The following is an 18,755-nucleotide window of genomic DNA, read 5'->3' on the forward strand; positions in this document are numbered from 1 at the left end:
GGGAGACAGAAGGGACCTGTGCTTCACAATATTTTATTTCTTACAAAAAGAGGAGAGCCTTGGAGCAAACGTGGAAAGATGTAAGTGTTCGCTTTGTAGTCATGCTTGAGTGATGTTTTGTTCTATCTTCACTCTTTGAAATTGAAAGTAGATTGGTCAGTGCACACTGTGGTGTACAGTGTTTTATCCCGTTCAGTTGACACTGTTCAGTTGACATATGGTATAATTCTCAAGGTGGAATTATCTGAGAGGTCGTGGCATTTTAAGTCTCCTTTGGGTCTTTGCAGGTGGGCATGGCACAGGCTCCAGAAGGCACGCAGAGCCTTGGTGCTCCCGACATGGAGGATTTTGGTCTGGTGAAGCCACCACACCCGGCAGTTCCTGTTGCCACTAAGAGGAAGCGTGTCCTCTGGGAGAGCCAGGAGGAGTCACAGGACCTGGAGCTGACGGTGCCCTGGCAGGAAATCTTGGGGCAGCCCCCGGCCCTCGGAACCACCCAGGTAGGAAGCTTCGGAGCCCGAAGTGGCCGGGGGAGGAGGAGGCAAGGACAGCAGATGGGCCCGCGCTGTGGCTCGCTGTGTCCCGTGGAGTCTGCTAAGCAGCTTGGGGACCCCAGGATGGGTCTTGATCTCTGAGGGGGTCAGGAGGAGATGTCTAGTCCCTAGAAGAGATACGCGGGCTTGGAAGCCACGTGACATAGTCGCTGAGGGGGGCGGTTTCTGTTTTACCGCGTGCTCCTCGGTTGCGTTTCTTCCGCCTCTTCCTGACCTGTCACACCGTCTGTCCTAGGAAGAGTGGCTGGTCTGGCTCCGCTTCCACAAGAAGAAGTGGCAGCTGCAGGCCCGGCAGCGCCTGGCCCGCAGGAAGAGGCGGCGTCTGGAGGCGGCGGAGGGCGAACCTGGGCCCGGGGCCGTCCGGGACAGGCCCGCCACTGGCTTGGGGAGCTTCTTGCGCCGGACCGCCCGCAGCACCTTGGACCTTCCGTGGCAGATCGTGCAGGTGTGGACCACAATCCGTGGGAGTGGGATGCCTCCAAGGGCAGCAACGCAGCCAGTGGGAAGGTCCTGGGGCCCCTGCGATGGTCCGGCATGGAGGGGAAGGATGAGCCTTTGCTGGCGAGCGCTTCCCGCGACAAGGCGATGCGCTGCTCTATGCTCCCTGCCTTTCAGATCGGTGAAACCAGCCAGGCGGGCCTGTTCCGGCTGTGGGCGGTCATCGGTGGCGACTTGCACTGCATCAGGCTGAACATCCCCCGTGTGTTCTACGTCAACCAGCGGGTGGCTAAAGCCGAGGAGGGGCCTTCCTATCGCAAGGTGCGGGGCCACAGGTGTTGGTGGTCTGCTGCCCGCTTGGCCTCTCACGTGGTCTCCACCCCGACAGAGGGGCCCCGTAAAGAAGGGGCTCCGCAGATGGAAAGCCAGATGAGCTAGGTGACCGTCAGCGAGGCGTGCTGGGGCCTCTGTCTCCCGAGAGCCCTCTTGGGGTGCTATAAGAATCAGAATGGTGTCTGTGGACTGCTCCGTGAGCGCAGCTGCCGTGCTGTCCTGGTGCTCCCTCCTCTTGTGTCTCACGTCCATGGCGCGGGGAGGGACTAGGTGGACACCGGTCCGGGGCTCTTCAGATGGAAACAGCTTTGCTGAGATAGACCTCACGTGCCACATGATTCACTCATGTAAAATGTACATTTCAGTGGCTTTCGTGTGTATCGGTCACGCAGCCTCTGCTACAGCCTGCCTTAAACGTTTTTATGATCCTCGGAAGACTCCCAGACCTGTAGCCGCGTCTCCCCTCCCTCAGCCCTCGGTGACCGTTGGTGGCCGTTCTGCCCCTGCGTCAGCCTGTTGGGACACTTCCCATAAACGGCAGCCGCATGACTTCGTTTTACCCAGAGCTCCTTTACGGAGGCTGTCCATGCTCATCTCTCGGTTGGGCGCCCACAAGCTGATGTGTAGTTGAGGAGATGACATGTGTGTGTGTTTGACTGGGAACTAGATTGCAGAGGCTTCCTGGAGGAGGTGAGGCTCGGCTCTGAGGAGAGGAGTCAGCAGGGTGTGGACCCAGAGAGGGCAGCAGACGGCAGGTGATCCGGAATTCCTGTTGCTTCCTTGGATGCGGTGGGCATGGTAGCTTCAAAGGAGGACATCTTTTGGGGATCGTTTCCTGTTCAGTGCTGTCTCCTGCCCCCCTCTGCAGTGTTCCCCCACATTCTGTGGCTCCCCCAGACCAGTGCTCTGACCAGGAGGAGGTGGTTCCTCTCAGGTTAAACCCAGAAGACAGCAGGACAGTAAACCAGGCGCACCTGCCGCCCTTGCCGTCGGAGAGCTCCTCTGCTGCCCAGGAGCCCCAGGCTGCTGCTCGAAGTCAACGCCGAGCTTTCAGTCTTCCTCGCGAGGAGAAATGGGCTCTAGCGGGTTCACTCAGTGGCTGTGGCACTATTCCAGTGATGCGTGTCGTGCTGGAACGGACATCACCACTTAGCTGCGTGATGAGCTCATCGCCCTGTCGTCACCAGGTCAGCCGTGCTCTCCCACGCTCCAATGTGGTCTACAACCTCTATGAGTACTCGGTGCCTGAGGACATGTACCAGGAGCATATCAACGAGATCAACACCGAGCTGTCGGCCCCAGACATTGAGGGCGTGTATGAGACTCAGGTGACTATCCTCCCAGCTCAGCTGAGCAAGGATCCAGCTGGGTGGGGTGGAGGAGGGCAGACTGCATGTGGGATGCACAGGCTAGCAAGTGCAACCGTGGGCCCCCGTCTGAGACCGTGAACTTCAGCAGTGCGTCTGCTGAAGACACACGGCAGCCCTCACGCTGCCTGTTCGCCCACCCCACCCCCGCCCCGTCTAGGTCCCGTTACTGTTCCGGGCCCTGGTGCAGCTGGGCTGTGTGTGTGTGGTCAATAAGCAGCTGGTGAGGCACCTGTCGGGCTGGGAGACTGAAACCTTTGCTCTTGAGCACCTGGAGATGCGCTCTCTGGCCCAGTTCAGCTACCTGGAGCCAGGTATGACGCATGCCGGCTGCCCCGGCCTGGCCCGGCCTCCAGCACGCCTTGGGCTGACGGCCGTGTCCTCCGTGCAGGCAGCATCCGCCACCTCTACCTGTACCACCACGTGCAAGGCCACAAAGCCCTCTTTGGCTTGTTCGTGCCCTCCCAGCGCAGAGCGTCTGTGTTCGTGTTGGACACCGTAGGTTCCTGGCAAGGGGAAGTCAAGCCTTTGCTGCCCGTGCCTGTGGCGGAGGGGGCCCTGCCACCCGCACCTGCAGAGAGGCCTCACGCGGCCTCTGTCGGTCTAGGTGCGAAGCAACCAGATGCCCAGCCTCGGCGCTCTGTACTCAGCCGAGCACAGCCTCATGGTGGAGAAAGTGGGTCCCGAGCTCCTGCCTCCCCCCAAACACACTTTCGAAGTTCGGGCTGAAACTGACATGAAGACCATCTGCAGGGCCATCCAGCGCTTCCTGCTGGCCTACAAGGTGAGTGCGGTCGGGCCTGTGTGTGCGCACCTCTCCCCCAGCCTGGGACCCCCCCCCCAGCCACTTTCTTCCCCAATGTCCAGGAGGAGCGCCGTGGGCCCACACTCATCGCCATTCAGTCCAACTGGGAGCTGAAGAGGCTGGCTGGCGAGGTTCCCGTCCTGGAGGAGTTCCCGCTGGTGCCTGTCCACGTGGCCGATAGGATCAGCTACAGCGTCCTGGACTGGCAGCGCCTTGGGGCCCGGCGCATGATCCGCCATTACCTCAACCTGGACACCTGTCTGTCGCAGGCCTTCGAGATGAGCAGGTGAGCGGAGCGCAGGCGCTTTCTCTGTGCTCCCGTGCTCTGGCCTCTTCTCCGTTTGCTTGTCCACTTCCTGGGGCTGACCCCATGCCCCCCATGCAGGTACTTCCACATTCCCATTGGTAATCTGCCCGAGGACATCTCCACCTTCGGCTCCGACCTCTTCTTTGCCCGCCACCTCCAGCGCCACAGCCACCTGCTCTGGCTGTCCCCTACGTCACGCCCTGACCTGGGTGGCAAGGAGGCCGATGACAATCGCCTTGTCATGGAGTTCGATGACCAGGCCAGCGTGGAGATCAACTGCCCGGGCTGCTACTCCACGGGTGGGTGCTTGAGGCCCACGGGGTCCCCGCCTGCTGGTGCTTCTGCCATTTCTTGCCATTCCGTGGTGGTGGGAACACCAGGCGGTGGGTGCTTCACGCTTGGCTGTGCTGGTGTGGGAACAGAGCCTGCGGGAGCCTCTGTGGCTGTGGGACGAATGAGGGTGGGCTCTGCCGTCTGCTCAGTGGCCGTCTTGCCGGCCGGCCCTGGCTGCCGCGTGGAGCAGTGCGTTGTCTGAGCCCGCGCTTGCTGCAGCCGGGCTGCAGACTGCAGAGCGAGGGTGCATAGGGAGCGGTTTCTCTGCGTGCAGTGTGCGTGGAGCTGGACCTGCAGAACCTGGCTGTCAACACCATCCTGCAGTCCCACCACATCAACGACATGGAAGGGGCCGACAGCATGGGCATCAGCTTCGATGTGCTGCAGCAGGCCTCCCTGGAGGACATGATCACTGGCAATCAGGCCGCCAGCGCCCTGGCCAGCTACGACGAGACTGCGCTCTGTTCCAGCACCTTCAGGTACCCGGGAGCCTGCGGCCCTGAGAGCCTCGCCTTGACCGCTTTTGTCCCGTCCTCTCCCTGGGCAGAAGAGCTGAGTCTGGAATCCAGAAGAAACATGAGAAGCTCTTGTATCCTCTGCCCTTGTTTTGGAAACCTAAGAGCTAACACACTGTCACTGGGCAGCAGAGCCAGAACCCCACATGGATCCCGGCTCTCTCCTCCGTTTGCTGGGCTTTGCTGCCCTCGGGGCACTGTGCTCTGGCCTCCCTCCTGTGCCCGGAAGCTTGCCGTAGGTGCTGAGTGCAGAGGGAGGCCTGAGGGTGCAGAGGAGGGCCCGGCAGTGAGTTTGGATAGTGAGGAGGGAGGAGGCAAAGGTGACAGAATGGGGCAAGCTGGTGCTGGTGACCGTGGGGACATTTGCGTCTTCTTCCAGGATCCTGAAGAGCATGGTGGTGGGCTGGGTGAAGGAGATCACGCAGTACCGCAACATCTACGCAGACAACCAGGTGATGCACTTCTACCGCTGGCTGCGGGCCCCGTCCTCGCTGCTCCACGACCCGGCTCTGCACCGCACGCTCCACAGCATGATGAAGAAGCTCTTTCTGCAGTGAGTGTTGCCAGGCCCACTCCCAGCCAGGCCGAGACCTTTGTCCCTCAAACCAGAGAGGCACTCAGCCAGCATGGCTGGAAACTGGAGCTCACTTCTGGCCTGATAGGCCGGGGTGGTAAAGGTCCTGGGGAGCTTAGTGCTGTCGCCCTCTGTGCGGCGTCCTTCCAAGCTGTGCTGTGTGTCATGGTCTGTCTGTCTTCTTCTGGCACAAGTCGTCATGCCTGGTGTGTGCTGTGCTGCACCTCTCGCTACCAGCGGACCTTGGAGACCCACGTGTGCGTGTGTCATCCTAATGGGCGCTCAGGCTGCTAGAGATCACCAAGAACGGCTTTGTACCCAAGGTCATGCGAATGTATCTGCGGAATGACCTTCAGCAAGCAGGACTGATGCAAGGTTGATAGACAGTACAGCTAGCCAGGAAGATGCTGATCTGGCGACAGTTGTACAGCTGGCCATGCTCCGGCAGTGACGGGACGCGTGTCCCCAGCCCACTGACGCGGGAAAGTGCTATCAGGATGTACTTGTCGCCTGCAATCCTCTTTATAAATGGTTCTGAACTTTCTTTTCAGGTCCTTTTCCCATTTCTCTATAGTTCTGTTGACTTTTTCCTCACTGATCTCTAGGAGTTCTTCCTACGTAAAAGTCAGCCATTTTTGTGTGATCTAAGTTGTATGTTTTCTCCTGTCTTTGATTATATGTGGTTTTGTTTGTGGTGGGTTTTGCCCTGCAGAAATCTTCATTAACTTTTGCTTCTGGATTTCAAGGGTATTTAGGATAGCTTTTTAGTTCGGGAATCAGCGTTTGCTCGTGGCGTCTTGCGGTTTCTCTGCGGCTGTGACCGGTGGTTCTAACCTTCGTCTGCAGGCTCATCGCTGAGTTCAAGCGCTTGGGGTCGTCCGTTGTCTACGCCAACTTCAACCGCATCATCCTCTGCACGAAGAAGCGGTGGGTTGCAGACGCGCTGGCCTACGTGGAGTACATCACCAGCAGGTCCTCGCAGCGCCGGAGTTCTCCCTCCCGTTCTTCTGAGACCGTTTAGCTTCTGCTGAGGGACATTCCTGTGGGGGCTCATAGCATGGATCTGTTCGTAATGAATGCTTCCTACCGTTGCATAGCCTCAAGAAGCCTTTAATTTACTTTCTTTTTTGAAAGATATTCGTGCTAGTATAGAATCACAGGTGCATCTGTTTTGAAAGTTTTTAAAATTTCTCTCTTTATTTCTTTTTGGGTAATTTCCTTCGTCGTGTCTTTAAACTCGCTCATCATCTCCCACAGGGTTTGGCCTGCCGCTGGTCCCATCCCTCGGCCTTCTCACAGCAAGAGGCCCGGTGGGGTCTTACGCGTCCCTAGGGCCTGTGCAGCACATTCTGTGTTTGTTCTAGTCTGTGACTACATTGAGCTCAGGTTTAATAACCTTTTATGTGGCCTGTTCTGCCCACAGTCACACTCACGTCAGCTCTGATTTGTGTTCGCTGGGTAGGTTTTTCTCCCGATGCCATGTCGTGTTTTTCCGCTCCTTGGCAGAGCTGCTGACGGTAATTGGACGCCAGCCGCTGCAAATCAGTGCAGACGCCCTGTGTGTCAGGTGCTCTTGTGTTTCGCTCTTCTGTGGATACCCCGGAGCTCTGTTGCTAGGAGAGACGCAGAACCTTCCGGGCACTTCTTGAGACTTGGAGGCAGCGTCAGAGCCGCGTGTAGTCGAGCGCTCGTGACTCCTCTGTTGAGGTGGGGCTGTTGCGAGCACAGCCCCGATGCCTCGTGATGTACGTGGCTCTCAGACAGTGGTGGCAGCAGGCACTCGGTCGTCCTCGTCCCAGCTTTGTGTTGTCTCGCACACACGTGCTGCTCCACGTGCTTAGGGCACACCCGGCGAGGCCCTGGCGTCTTCCGCAGCTCTCACGTCTCTGCTCCCCTCAAGCACTGGTTCCTGCCACTCCCTCCTGGTTGGTGCAGGAGTCTCATCAGCGGTGTGTTTGTGCCGTTCTCTAGAAAGCGTGAGGGGTCCTACGGTCTGAATCCACCTCAAGTTCGTTGTTAGGTGCAGGATAAGCGCGTATGAAAAAAAAAAGGAACGGAGAAAAAGAGAGAAACTGTAGATTGCACTGAAGCAGTTTCTGTTTTGCTTCTTTTTAGCATCCATTCCAAAGAGCTCTTCCATTCCCTGACAATTTCTTTCTCTCGGTCCTGGGAATTTCTTCTCTGGATGGATCCCTCCAACTACGGTGGAATCAAAGGCACCGTTCCGTCTCGTATTCACTGTGGACAGGTAAGGCCTGACCATCTTGGAGCGCTGAGGCTGGGGATCTGAAATGACTTGGGTCCGTACTTGTCTCTTTGCACACATTTGGCGATTGTGGGCGGAGGGCCTGGCGTGGTCCTGGGCTGCATCTCGCAGCAGCACACAACAGAGCACGCTGCTTCTGCGGGGCCTGGGGAGAAGGGAGGAGCAGGTGGGCAGGCGGAGAACACACAGCCCAACTGCGGGAAGGACTCAGATGGACACAAAGCAGGGTAGGGGCCGAGAGCAGCCGTGGGGCAGGGGCTGGTTCTCATGGGAAGGTTGTGGGGCTGTAAGGAGGGGACAGGCAAGCCGGGATGGAAGAGCTAGGCCAGGGGCTAGTGTCAGACGGCTGGGACACCAGGGCAGGCCTGGGGCGGCACCCACAGGTGCAGCACAGAGCAGCTAGGACCAGGCCACTTGGGACCAAAGGCCAAGCTGGAGATTTGGCTTTCAGTGATAGAGCGATTCTGAGCGGGGACGTGTCGGCCCGACTTCCACTAGGGCCCCATGTTGTGGGTGGCACTGTAGAAGGGCAGGATGCAGTCGGGGAGACAGACTCGGGTGTGTCTTGAAGGTGGAGGGAACAGGCCAGTGGGATGGGTGTAAGTGACACCTGGGGGTGTGGGTGGCACCCAGGCGTGTGAAGCCAGGTGTCTATTAGCAGGTGGATGGGGAGGAGAGCAAGTGCGGGTGAGGGAAGCCGTGCTTGGCCGGGTGTGTGGTGTGCACGAGGTCCGCCTGCCCTCCGGACTGAGCGTGGCTGGGGAAGCAGGGCCTGTGGGAAGGAGAAGGGCCCCCTCGAGAGGGGCATCTGGTCACATGGGAGAGAGCTGCAGTGGCGCTGTGTGGACTGGGGTCACCAGCCCAGGAGATCTGGGATTCACACGAGAGAGCAAGCCACCCGAGGTCACCGCTTGTGATCTTCCTGCCCTGGGAGGAGGGAGTTGAAGAATCTCGAAGTGAATTATCTGGAGGAACAGAGTGAGAGTCCCCATCACCCTGGGTGGCGTGCTTCTGCTTTAAGGGACCCCTCCTCAGAGCTGTCCTGCGGGGGACTGGGTGAGCCTCGTGGGACAGAAGGGTGGGGAGAGCCAGGTGGGGAATGACCTGGCTCCCTGCTGCTGGGCCCAGGACACAGCTGGGGCTGGGGCTGCGTCACAGCAGGGGTCCCCAGAAGAGGGCAGAGAGGAGCAGGAGGAGGAAGAGGAGGCTGAGGCCGAAGAGGAGGAGGGGGAAGATGCGCCAGAGCCTGATGTGGAGGACAAGCTGGAAAACAACTGGAACATCGTGCAGTTCCTGCCGCAGGCAGCCTCGTGCCAGAGCTACTTCCTCATGATCGTGTCAGGTGAGCCGCCCGCCGGCCCGTGGCCCCGCTGTGCATGGGGAGACCTGTTCCCCGGCGGCGCGGACGGTCAGCCGTGCCCCGGCCGCATGGCTCCGGAGAGGGGCCCTGTTTGCCCCGCAGCCTTGCCTCGGCTGCCCCACTGTGCATCTGTGCGCGCCCCGAGGTCTTCCCTTTCCCTCTAGAGCAGACGCGGCAAGTGCAGGTCCGCCAGGGCAGCGGGGGTTCACCGGGGCAGCAGGGGTCCGCCGCGACAGCGGCCTAACCCTCAATGCCGTGCTCTCCGCGCAGCGTACATCGTGGCGGTGTACCACAGCATGAAGGAGGAGCTGCGGCGCAGCGCCCCGGGGAGCACGCCCCTCAGACGCCGGGGGCCCAGCCAGCTGTCCCAGGATGCCCCGGTGGCCAGCGCCCTGCCTGGTGAGCACGCCCCGGCCGTGTCCCGGGACCCCCTGGGGCCCCCCCACTCCTGCCCTCTGCGCCCCGTCGCAGCACGGGGGACACAGCCGCCTCCCTGCCCTCCCAGGAATGATCACCTTCTCCCAAGACTACGTGGCCAACGAGCTCACGCAGAGCTTCTTCAGCATCACTCAGAAGATTCAGAAGAAGGTCACGGGTTCGCGGAACTCCACCGAGCTGTCCAGCATGTTCCCGCTGCTCCCGGGCTCCCACCTGGTGCTCAACAACCCTGCGCTCGAGTTCGTCAAGTACGTGTGCAAGGTGAGGCTGCGACCCACACCTGCGGGGCGGGGCATCCACACTGGTGTGTGCTGGGGCCCAAGGGTCCATGGGGCGGGGCAGGGCGGCAGCTTCATGCCTGGGGTGGTGGTGGGGAGGCAACCTCGTGCACAGGTGGCTCTGGGGGCATGGGGTCATGGTGGTGTGTGGGGCTGGGTGGGGAGGTGGCTGGGGTGGGAGAGCAGTCTCGTGTGGGGTGGGGGCGGGGGGTCATCCGTGTGGGGAGAGGTCGTCCCATGTGCGCAGGGTGGGGGTGAGAGGGCAACTTCGTGGGTGGGTGGGGGGCGTGCACTCGTGTGCAGGGGAGGCGTAGTTGCCCAAAGGACATACTTAGGTGACTCCATCATCACTTGCTGCCCCTTCTGTGCAGCTGCTGTGGGAGGCATTGGGGGTGAGAAGGGGATAAGACAGGAGAGACCCCTATCCTCAAGGAGCCTGTGCGTCAGTGAGGGGTAGGTGGGCTCGGAGGAATGGGGCAGGGCCGGTGAGGAAGATGGGGACCGTGGTGAGACCCCATTGACCTGCAGGGCCTGGCCAGGTCCACCCCAGGGACAAGGTCCATGCAAAGGCCCTGGGGTAGGAGGATCTGCGGGTGCTGGCGAGAGGCACGTGTGGAGTGGTGAAATGGCGGGTGTGCGTGATCTGGTGGCTGGTGGGAGCCGGAACACGCCGTGATGTGCGTGGCGGTGGGGGAGAGCTTGCTGGCTGCTCCATGCCTCTCTGGGAAAGGCAGGGCCGAGCCCGCCATGGGATCGTATTACTGGATGGCTCCTGTGCAGGCGTCACCTCTGCTGGAGAGAGGCTTTGCTGCGGGTCAGGTTACCTTCCCGCAAACTGCCTTTCGGGGCCGGGCTCAGGTGACTGCTGCTGCTGTGGAAGGAGTAGCTCAGTGTGCTGTCTGGCCACTGTCGTGGACTGCACAATTTTCAACATCTGGATAACTTCCCTACAGTGAGGTCTCACCGTTGTTCACATGTGGCGTGTGAGTTTTGGCAAAGACTCACAGTGCCACGTCTCCAGCACAGTCGGGATGCAGAACATTTCACCATCCTGTGAACGGGGCACCCGTGTTGGCACTTGCCGACCTGTCTGTTCCAGTGTCCCGTGTCCCTGTGCTTCCTCACAGGCACACGCAGGTCACTCTGTGCGGTGTGGTTGTGGGAGCGTTCACAGAGTGCTGAAGCCGCTGACGGCGGGGTTCAAACAGGCACCGCAGGGGTCAGCCACGCCTGCCCTGCCCTGGCCTGGAGCCGCCTCTCTGGCCTTGCACGGTCATGTCTCTTTCCGTCTGGCTTCTTTGACTCGGCGGAAGGGGTCCGTGCTCCTTTCCCGTTGCTGCCCGTTCCGGTGCTCTCTGTCCCGCTCCGCGACTGAGACGCGTCCCATCGTGCGGAAGAGCCCGGGTTGGTCTTGCAGTGGCTGAAGTACATTTGGGATTTTATTGTTGCATTTTTAAGACTGGGGTTGCTATAAACATTCATTTCTTTGTTCTTTAAAGATTTTATTTGAGAGAGAGTTAGCTAGAGAGAGCACGAGCAGGGAGGAGAGGGAGGAGCAGTTTCCTTGCGAGCAGGGAGCTCCACACGGGACTCAATCCCAGGACCACAGCCTGAGCCAAAGGCGGACGCTTCACCCACTGAGCCACCCAGGCGCCCCTGCTCTAAACATTCTCATACAGGTTTTTGTGTGAGCATGTGTTTCATTTTATTGGAGCTTTCATTTTATGGGATAAAGATGGAGGAGGGGGATTGTCTGGGTCTTGTCCTGATGCGAACTTCTAAAGTGGCCAGTCCGGTTTGCATTCCCATTGGTGGCCTATGACCAGCCGCGGCCTATGACCAGCGGCCGGCTGCTCCAGGTGCCTCCCAGAACTCGGGCATTTTCAGAAGTTGAGCTTTGCGGATAGGTGTGTGGTGGTATCTCATTTTTAATTTGTATTTCCCCAGTACTAATGATGCTGAGTGTTTTTTCACATGGTGGTTTTTTGTCCATACATCTTTGGTGAAATGTGTAAATGTTTTGCCCATTGTTAAAAATGAGGTCAATTTTTTTTTTTTTGAGGTCATGTTTCTTATTTTTGAGGGTTTTTATAAACAAAAGATTATTTGAGAGTGGGGTGGGGTGGATATGAGCCGGGGGTAGGGGGAGAGAGAGAAGCAGACTCCCCGCTGAGCAGGAAGCCTGATGCAGGACTTGATCCCAGGACCTTGGGACCATGACCTGAGCCAAAGGAGAAGCTTAACTGACTGAGCCACACAGGTGCCCCTTATTTTTTAGTTTTAAGAGTTCTTCATACATTTTTTTCCAAACTTTGGTTTATTTTTTCAGAATTCTCCTAACAGTATTTTTTTGGTGAGTGGATCTTAACTTTAATTCATCAAAAATTTTTTTTTCTCAGGCTCCTGGGTGGCTCATTGGGTTAAGCCTCTGCCTTCAGCTTAGGTCACAGTCCCAGAGTCCTGGGATCGAGTCCCGCATCAGCTTCCTGCTCAGCGGGAAGTCTGTTTCTCTGCCCCTCCCCTGGTTTGTGCGCTTTCTCTCTCCCTCTCGCTCACTCTAAGTAAATAAATAAAATCTTTTTTTTTTTTTAAAGATTTTATTTATTTATTTGACAGAGAGAAATCACAAGTAGGCAGAGAGGCAGGCAGAGAGAGAGGAGGAAGCAGGCTCCCTGCTGAGCAGAAAGCCCAATGTGGGGCTCGAACCCAGGACCTGGGATCATGACCTGAGCCGAAGGCAGCGGCTTAACCCACTGAGCCACCCAGGCGCCCCAAAGTAAATAAATAAAATCTTTGAAAAGAAATTTTTTTTTCTTAGAGGGGTGGGGCAGAGGGAGGTGAAGAGAGAGAGAATCTTAAGCAGGGCCTGGAGCCGGATAAGGGACTGGACTTCACAACCCTGAGATCATGACCTGAGCCGAAGTCAAGAGTCGGAAGGTTAACTGACTGAGCTACCCAGACACCCCTTAGTTTATTGACTTTTTTTAATAGGGTGAGCTCTTACTGTCCTATATAAGAGTGGGAGGAGGGGTAGAGGGAGGGTCTTTAAGCAGAGCACAGAGCCCAATTTGGGCGGGTGGGAGGGAGCAGCTGGATCCCTCGACCCATGAGATCACGACCTGGGCCAAAAGCAAGGGTCAGAGTCTTCACAGACTGAGCTACCTGGGTGCCCTTGAGTTAATTTTTCTGCGGTGTGCATGTTTTAGACCGAGGTTGGTATTTCTGTGTCAGTGTGTCTATTGATCCCAGTACTACTGATCTGAAAAGACAGGCCTCTCTGCGTCGGATAGTCTTGGTGTCTGTGTCAAAGCTTACCTGGCCGTGTGTGCGTACGGGTCTTCTGGATCCCCATCCACCTCACTGTTTTCTAACCCATGTCGTCTTGATTTACGTAACTTTAAACAGTAAGTCTTGAACACCGGACAGTGTGACTGCTTTGACTTTATTTTTTTTTTTTTTTTCAAAATCGCTCTGGCTAGTCCATCTAGTTCCTTTGCTTTCCATATAAACATCTGAATCAGTATATCGGTTCCCTACCCAGAGGAAAAAAATCCCTTTAGAATGTTGGTTGGAGTAATTTTTTTTTTTAAAGATTTATTTATTTATTTGACAGACAGAGATCACAAGTAGGCAGAGAGGCAGGCAGAGAGAGAGGGGGGGAAGCAGGCTCCCCGCTGAGCAGAGAGCCCAATGCAAGGCTCGATCCTAGGACCCTGGGATCGTGACCCGGGCTGAAGGCAGAGGTTTTAACCCACTGAGCCACCCAGGTGCCCCGGTTGGAGTAATTTTGATCAAGATAATTTTAGGAGGATTAACATCTGAGTGCCGAGGCTCTTAGCTCGTGAACCCCGTATCTTGCCGTTTCTCCGGGTCATGTTCCATTTCTCCAGCAGTGTGTGGGGTTTTCGGCACATAAATATCGCACATGTTCGCACCTAAGGTTTTCAGGTCGTTTGGTGCTATTGTGATGGTGCCGACTCTTTCAAACTTCAGTTTCCGTTTCTTTAGTGCTACTGTGTAGACGCACACACTGTATTCGTATACAGACCTGTCTCCTGTATCACATCTTTTTTATGCATTCACTTAGGGGACACTTGGGCTGCTGCCGTAATTGGCGACTAAATAATGCCATAGTAAATGCAGTGACGATGCCGTAGTAGATGCAGGGACGGTGCCGTAGTAGATGTAGGGGTGCACAGATCTTTTTCAATTAGTGTTTTCTTTTTCTTTTATCTCTTTTTAGTGTTTTCTTTTCTTTTCTTTTTTTTTTTTAAAGCAAGTGCCCAGTAGCGGAAGTACTGAATCTTAGGGCAGCTCTATTTCTAACTCATTGAGGCCCCTCCACACTGTTTCCACAGCAGCTGCACCAACATGCATTCCCACCAGCAGTGCACGAGGGCTCCCTTTTCTCTGCCTCCTCCCCAACACCTGTTTCTTGTGTTTTTTGTTTTAGCCGTTCTGACAGGTGCAAGGTGGTCCCTCATTGTGGTTTTGCTTTGCATTTCCCTGATCACGAATGATGTTGGGTGTCTTCTTGTGTGTCTGCTGACCGTCTAGATACGGCACTGATTTTTATTTTTATTTTTTTTTTTTAAAAGATTTTATTTATTTATTTGACACAGACAGAGATCACAAGGAGGCAGAGAGGCAGGCACGGAGAGAGGGGGAAGCAGGTTCTCCACTGAGCAGAGAGCCTGATGCGGGGCTCAATCCCAGGACCCTGAGATCATGACCCGAGCCGAAGGCAGAGGCTTTAACTCACTGAGCCACCCAGGCGCCCTGATGGCACTGATTTTTAAATGTTGATCCAGCCTTGCGTTCCTGAGATCCGGAGTTACCGCAGAGAGCATGTCCGACCAGTAAGTCCCACTTGGTCAGGATGAGCTGTGCTTTGTATGGATCATTGGGTTCGGTTTATTGGTGTTTTATTGGAGATTTTGAGTGCACACGAAGGCTGTTGGTCTGCTGTTTTCTTTACTGTCTTTGGTTTCAGGGTGACGTTAGCCTCATAAAATGAGTTTAAATGTGTTTTCCCTTTTGTGTTTCCCAGAAGATACTATGCAGAATATTCTTTCCTAAATGTTTGGGAATTCACTAATGAAATATCTTCATTATTTTTTTCTCTTTAACTCAATCCAGTTTTTTCATCAGAACTTTGTAATCTGTAGGTTTTTTGAGCCTAACAGGTTGTCGATCCTCGTTGTACGTACTTGCAAATTTACCTCCTTGCCATAGTCTACTTGTCTCACTGGATAGGGTGGTGGGCTTCAAATTTGACTATAACTTGTTCTCTCAAAAATGTCTTCCAAGCGGTTTTTGGTTTTGTGGTATGGAAGAGATCTCCAGAGATGTCGGTCCTGTCCTTTCCTCTCCTATCGGGATAGGGCTTTACACACTTCCTCCGTGGTCTGCAGGCACCATGGGAGCCAGGCTTCCCAGCGTCAGCTGCACGGGCTCTAGTGGGAGGCTGAAGAGGCTTCTCTAGGCGGGCGCGGGAGCCCCCACCAGCAGCGGGGCTTGAAATCCCCCACTCTGCGAGTGAGACCGCGAAGTCTCGTCGATTTAGGACGACGGTCAGTGAGGAGGAAGGAGTTAGTAAGGAGGACGGGAGGGCATGTCAATGTGCCCCAGAGTCCCCTGGAGCTGACAGAAACCGTGAGCCTTGGGATTGGGGCAGGGCTTCTGCACGCAGGGCCCCACACCGAGGATCCAATGGTGTGGCTGCCGCGACTCCCCTCCTCTGATGCTCCACGCAGGAAAAAGGAGGGGCAAGGGCGTGCCGAGGAACTGCAGCTCCAAGAGTCCCCTGCACGCTTTCCCAGTCCTGACAGCAGGGAGGCCCAGGGGGCCATCCCTGACTCGGGCTCCATTCTCTGAAGGTGCTGTCTCTGGACACAAACATCACAAACCAAGTGAACAAGCTGAACCGAGACCTGCTTCGTCTCGTGGATGTGGGCGAGTTCTCGGAGGAGGCCCAGTTCCGAGACCCCTGCCGCTCCTACGTGCTCCCCGAGGTCATCTGCCGCAGCTGTAACTTCTGCCGGGACCTGGACCTGTGCAAGGAGTCCTCCTTCTCTCAGGTGGGCAGCGGCCGCGTCCTTGCCGTCGGTCAGGACAGGAGATGCTCCGGCACCCCCTCATGAGTGCCCCTGCGAGTTCTAATGTAAAAGGCCCTCGCTGCCACGCACCAGAACAGTGTCCTTGTAAACACACCTGGTGGTGGCGGTGCTCTGGGCCCACAGTGCCCCTGCGTGTACCACGTGATCCCTCCCCGGCCCTGGGGAAGGCTGCACAGAGAACTGACCTGGCCCTCTCTTCCTCTGCCTAGGACGGGACCGTACTGCCACAGTGGCTCTGCTCCAACTGTCAGGTTGCCTACGACACCTCCGTCATCGAGATGGCTCTGGTGGAAGCTCTGCAGAAGAAGCTGATGGCCTTCACTCTGCAGGACCTGGTGAGCAGTGGGCCTGGCCCTGGGACGGCCCTCCTCCAGGCAGAGGCCTCCTTGATAAGCTGTTTGTACCCAGGAGAAGCTACGGGTGTGCACACTTCTCAAATCACAACCTGGTCCTCTGAGGTGACCACCCTGTGGTTCAGGCAGCGACCTTTTGACTTCTTCTTATACGTCTCTGGGGTTCCTACAGGGGCAGGGCTGGCCCCATGGACCTTTCCCCTAGCAAGAGGGGATAGACAGTGAGCAAGATGAGAGTGTGTAAGTCACGGTGAGTGTAAGGAGAATGGACGGGGAAGAGAAACAGGGAAGTTTTCAGTGTTGGATGGAGGGATATTCCCGCCGACCGGGGACATCTGAGCAGCGATCTGAGGGGGCGTCCTGGAATGCGGAGACCTGAGGACAGAGCAGGGGTGAGGAGCCCCCAGGATGCAGAGTCAAGGGTGCAGTGCTCACTCTGAGGGGGTTAGGAAGCAGCTGTCACGTTTGGATAAATACTCTCGCAAAGTCTCGCATTTTATTCATGGTTGAGCTGAAGGCCAGGGCTGTGGAGGGCAGGGAGGGCCTGTCGAGTGAACGTGCCAAACGACTGGCCACTGCTGGCGGCGACTGGCCTGGGCCGCGGACCTCCTCACCAGGGCTGCTCCTCGTTGCAGATCTGCTTGAAGTGCCGGGGGGTGAAGGAGACCAACATGCCTGTGTACTGCAGCTGCGCAGGGGCCTTCGCCCTCTCCATCCGCACCAAGGTGGGGCTCCCACGGCCAGCCGACCCTGCTGCCTTTTCCATCTGCCCACACCCACTTCTCCGCTGACGCGCCAGGGCCTGTTCTGCGGCCAGGTCTCACTGTGACTGCTCATTTCTGCAGGTCTTCATGGAGCAGATTGGAATCTTCCAGAACATTGCCCAGCACTATGGCATGTCATACCTCATGGAGACCCTGGAGTGGTTGCTACAGAAGAACCCTCAGCTGGGCCAGTAGCAACTCGAGCCACGTCCCCATTCCGGCCCTGACCTCCCAAGCTTGTGACTATGTCCAGGACAGGGCACCAAGGAACACCAGCCGCAGGGAGCTTCAGGGAGCAGGTCATGGGGCCCAGGAGAGGCCTGAACGAGCCGGAGCAGGAAGCTTTGCCACCTCTGGGTTCCTTGGGCCCCAGCTGTGGTCAGGGCAGCCCACTCTGGGCCTGAGCAGTGTTTGCAGGGCGGGGCCCTAGGACTGTGTCTTGCTGACTGAGCAGCCTCCCGGCCGTCCTGTCGTTCCTCTGCTGCCCAGGGGGTCTCCTGTCTGGGCAGAGTCCCTGCGGGTCGCCTGGTGGGAGTTTGCGACCCCGGTTTTTGATCACTTGTTACCGCAGAGAACATGCCCGATAGCTTGACGCCAGCAGGATTTGGGCCATTTCCCGGGAATCCGGTGCTGAACCCCATGGGGACCTGGGCGTCTTTCACACGATGAGTTCCCGGGACTTGGGCTTCTTGTCTGGAGACTTCTTGGTCACAGCAGGGTCTACAGGGGCTGGGGCTCATGTGACAACAGACCCCTTGTGTGCAGCAGCGAGACTGGAATCCGGGCTGTGGCGTGCCTGCCCTCTGACGCCCCCGTGCCGTGAGGAGGGCCCCACAGCGGCAGGGAGTCTGGGGGCCCAGGGGAGGGGCGGGGCGCACCATCTATCAGACTTCCACATCTCACTTTAGGGCCCGGGTTTGGGGAAATCATTTCTTCATGTGCAAGATTTTAGGTTTTTCCCTTCAGCTCTGAGGGATCCACGTCTTGGGAGAGTTGGAAAAAGCAGCAGCGGCCGCGTTGTTGGGGTTGCGTGGTCCTGCTCCGCTGTCACCCTGGTGCCTGCCCGACCTCCCCAGGCCAGGGGGGCACGCCAGCTCTGGGCCTGCTGCCCTCACCTGCCTGTGGCAGAGCGGCTGGGTCAGGGCTGTGGCCTCCTCAATGTTGGACGCTTGCCGCCGGCGTGTTCGGAGCTGAGTGAGGCTGCAGACGTGGGGCCCGACGTGCAGTGCTCCGTACAGGTGGGGCTGGGCAAGGGAGAGCCCTGGGCCACGGGGCCTGCCTTCCAGTGACCTCGGGAAGCTCGCTGGGCCGCTGCTTCCGCTCTTCTGTCGGTGGCCCCGGAGGACCGACCCCACACTTGGCTTCTGACTAAATGAGACTGGGAGCAGAAAAGGAACGGCCGAGTCAGGGAGGCGACAGGCAGGCTCACTGAAATGTATGCACAGACCCCAAAATGGCAGCCTCGGGGGAGCTCTGGGCCACTGCGGGCTCTGGAGCCTGGCTTAAATTCATCCTTTTTGCTAAACTTCTCAGTATTACACTGTGAACTTCATTTTATTCTTTGAGCTTTACATTTCTTGAAATTTTTATGGTACATGTGCAAGGTGTCTTGGTCTGTACAGGGATGGGAGGAGGAGCAGCAGACATCGGTCCAGCCGCGTGCATTGGCCCCTGGGTATTGCGCTTCGGGTGTGTCTAGGCCCCACAGCCACGAGAAACCCGACACTGGCTGGAAGGTGGACAGAGCCTGCATCAGCCCCCAGATGGAGATTAAATCAAATTAGGGCTGGGTGGGGGAGGAGGGGGCTAACTAAGCTTCCTGGAAGCGGAGCCAGAGAAGCCCCAGTGCGGGGTGGGGGTGGGGCGGAGGGCCTGCCCACTGCCCCCCCCCCCATGTCCCTGCAGCAGGGTGGCTCCCGCAGAGGCCAGCTTGGGGCCTGGGGCATTGGGG

At 57.4% G+C, this 18,755-nt stretch overlaps 1 protein-coding gene across 4 annotated transcripts in view; it reads left to right on the forward strand.

The window, feature by feature from the left end:
* Positions 1-18,361, forward strand: part of POLE (DNA polymerase epsilon, catalytic subunit) — a 48,293-nt gene extending 29,932 nt beyond the window's left edge. The window contains exons 30-49 of one of the 4 annotated variants that reach the window (XM_047696944.1): positions 288-500; positions 790-999; positions 1,170-1,313; positions 2,513-2,653; positions 2,853-3,006; positions 3,084-3,190; positions 3,300-3,476; positions 3,560-3,783; positions 3,883-4,103; positions 4,412-4,616; positions 5,032-5,205; positions 6,073-6,198; positions 7,342-7,474; positions 8,621-8,834; positions 9,123-9,251; positions 9,358-9,551; positions 15,448-15,648; positions 15,897-16,022; positions 16,676-16,765; positions 16,886-18,361. In XM_047696944.1, the coding sequence (XP_047552900.1) occupies positions 288-500; positions 790-999; positions 1,170-1,313; positions 2,513-2,653; positions 2,853-3,006; positions 3,084-3,190; positions 3,300-3,476; positions 3,560-3,783; positions 3,883-4,103; positions 4,412-4,616; positions 5,032-5,205; positions 6,073-6,198; positions 7,342-7,474; positions 8,621-8,834; positions 9,123-9,251; positions 9,358-9,551; positions 15,448-15,648; positions 15,897-16,022; positions 16,676-16,765; positions 16,886-16,999 (3,297 nt within the window). In that variant the 3' untranslated portion in view covers positions 17,000-18,361. The remainder of the gene's footprint in view (positions 1-287; positions 501-789; positions 1,000-1,169; positions 1,314-2,512; positions 2,654-2,852; positions 3,007-3,083; positions 3,191-3,299; positions 3,477-3,559; positions 3,784-3,882; positions 4,104-4,411; positions 4,617-5,031; positions 5,206-6,072; positions 6,199-7,341; positions 7,475-8,620; positions 8,835-9,122; positions 9,252-9,357; positions 9,552-15,447; positions 15,649-15,896; positions 16,023-16,675; positions 16,766-16,885) is intronic. The other 3 variants (XM_047696946.1, XM_047696947.1, XM_047696945.1) reach the window with 3 other exon arrangements.
* The last annotated feature ends 394 nt before the right edge of the window (positions 18,362-18,755 follow it).

This window comes from Lutra lutra, chromosome 12 (genome assembly GCF_902655055.1).
Source record: "Lutra lutra chromosome 12, mLutLut1.2, whole genome shotgun sequence".
NCBI lineage: Eukaryota > Metazoa > Chordata > Mammalia > Carnivora > Mustelidae > Lutra > Lutra lutra.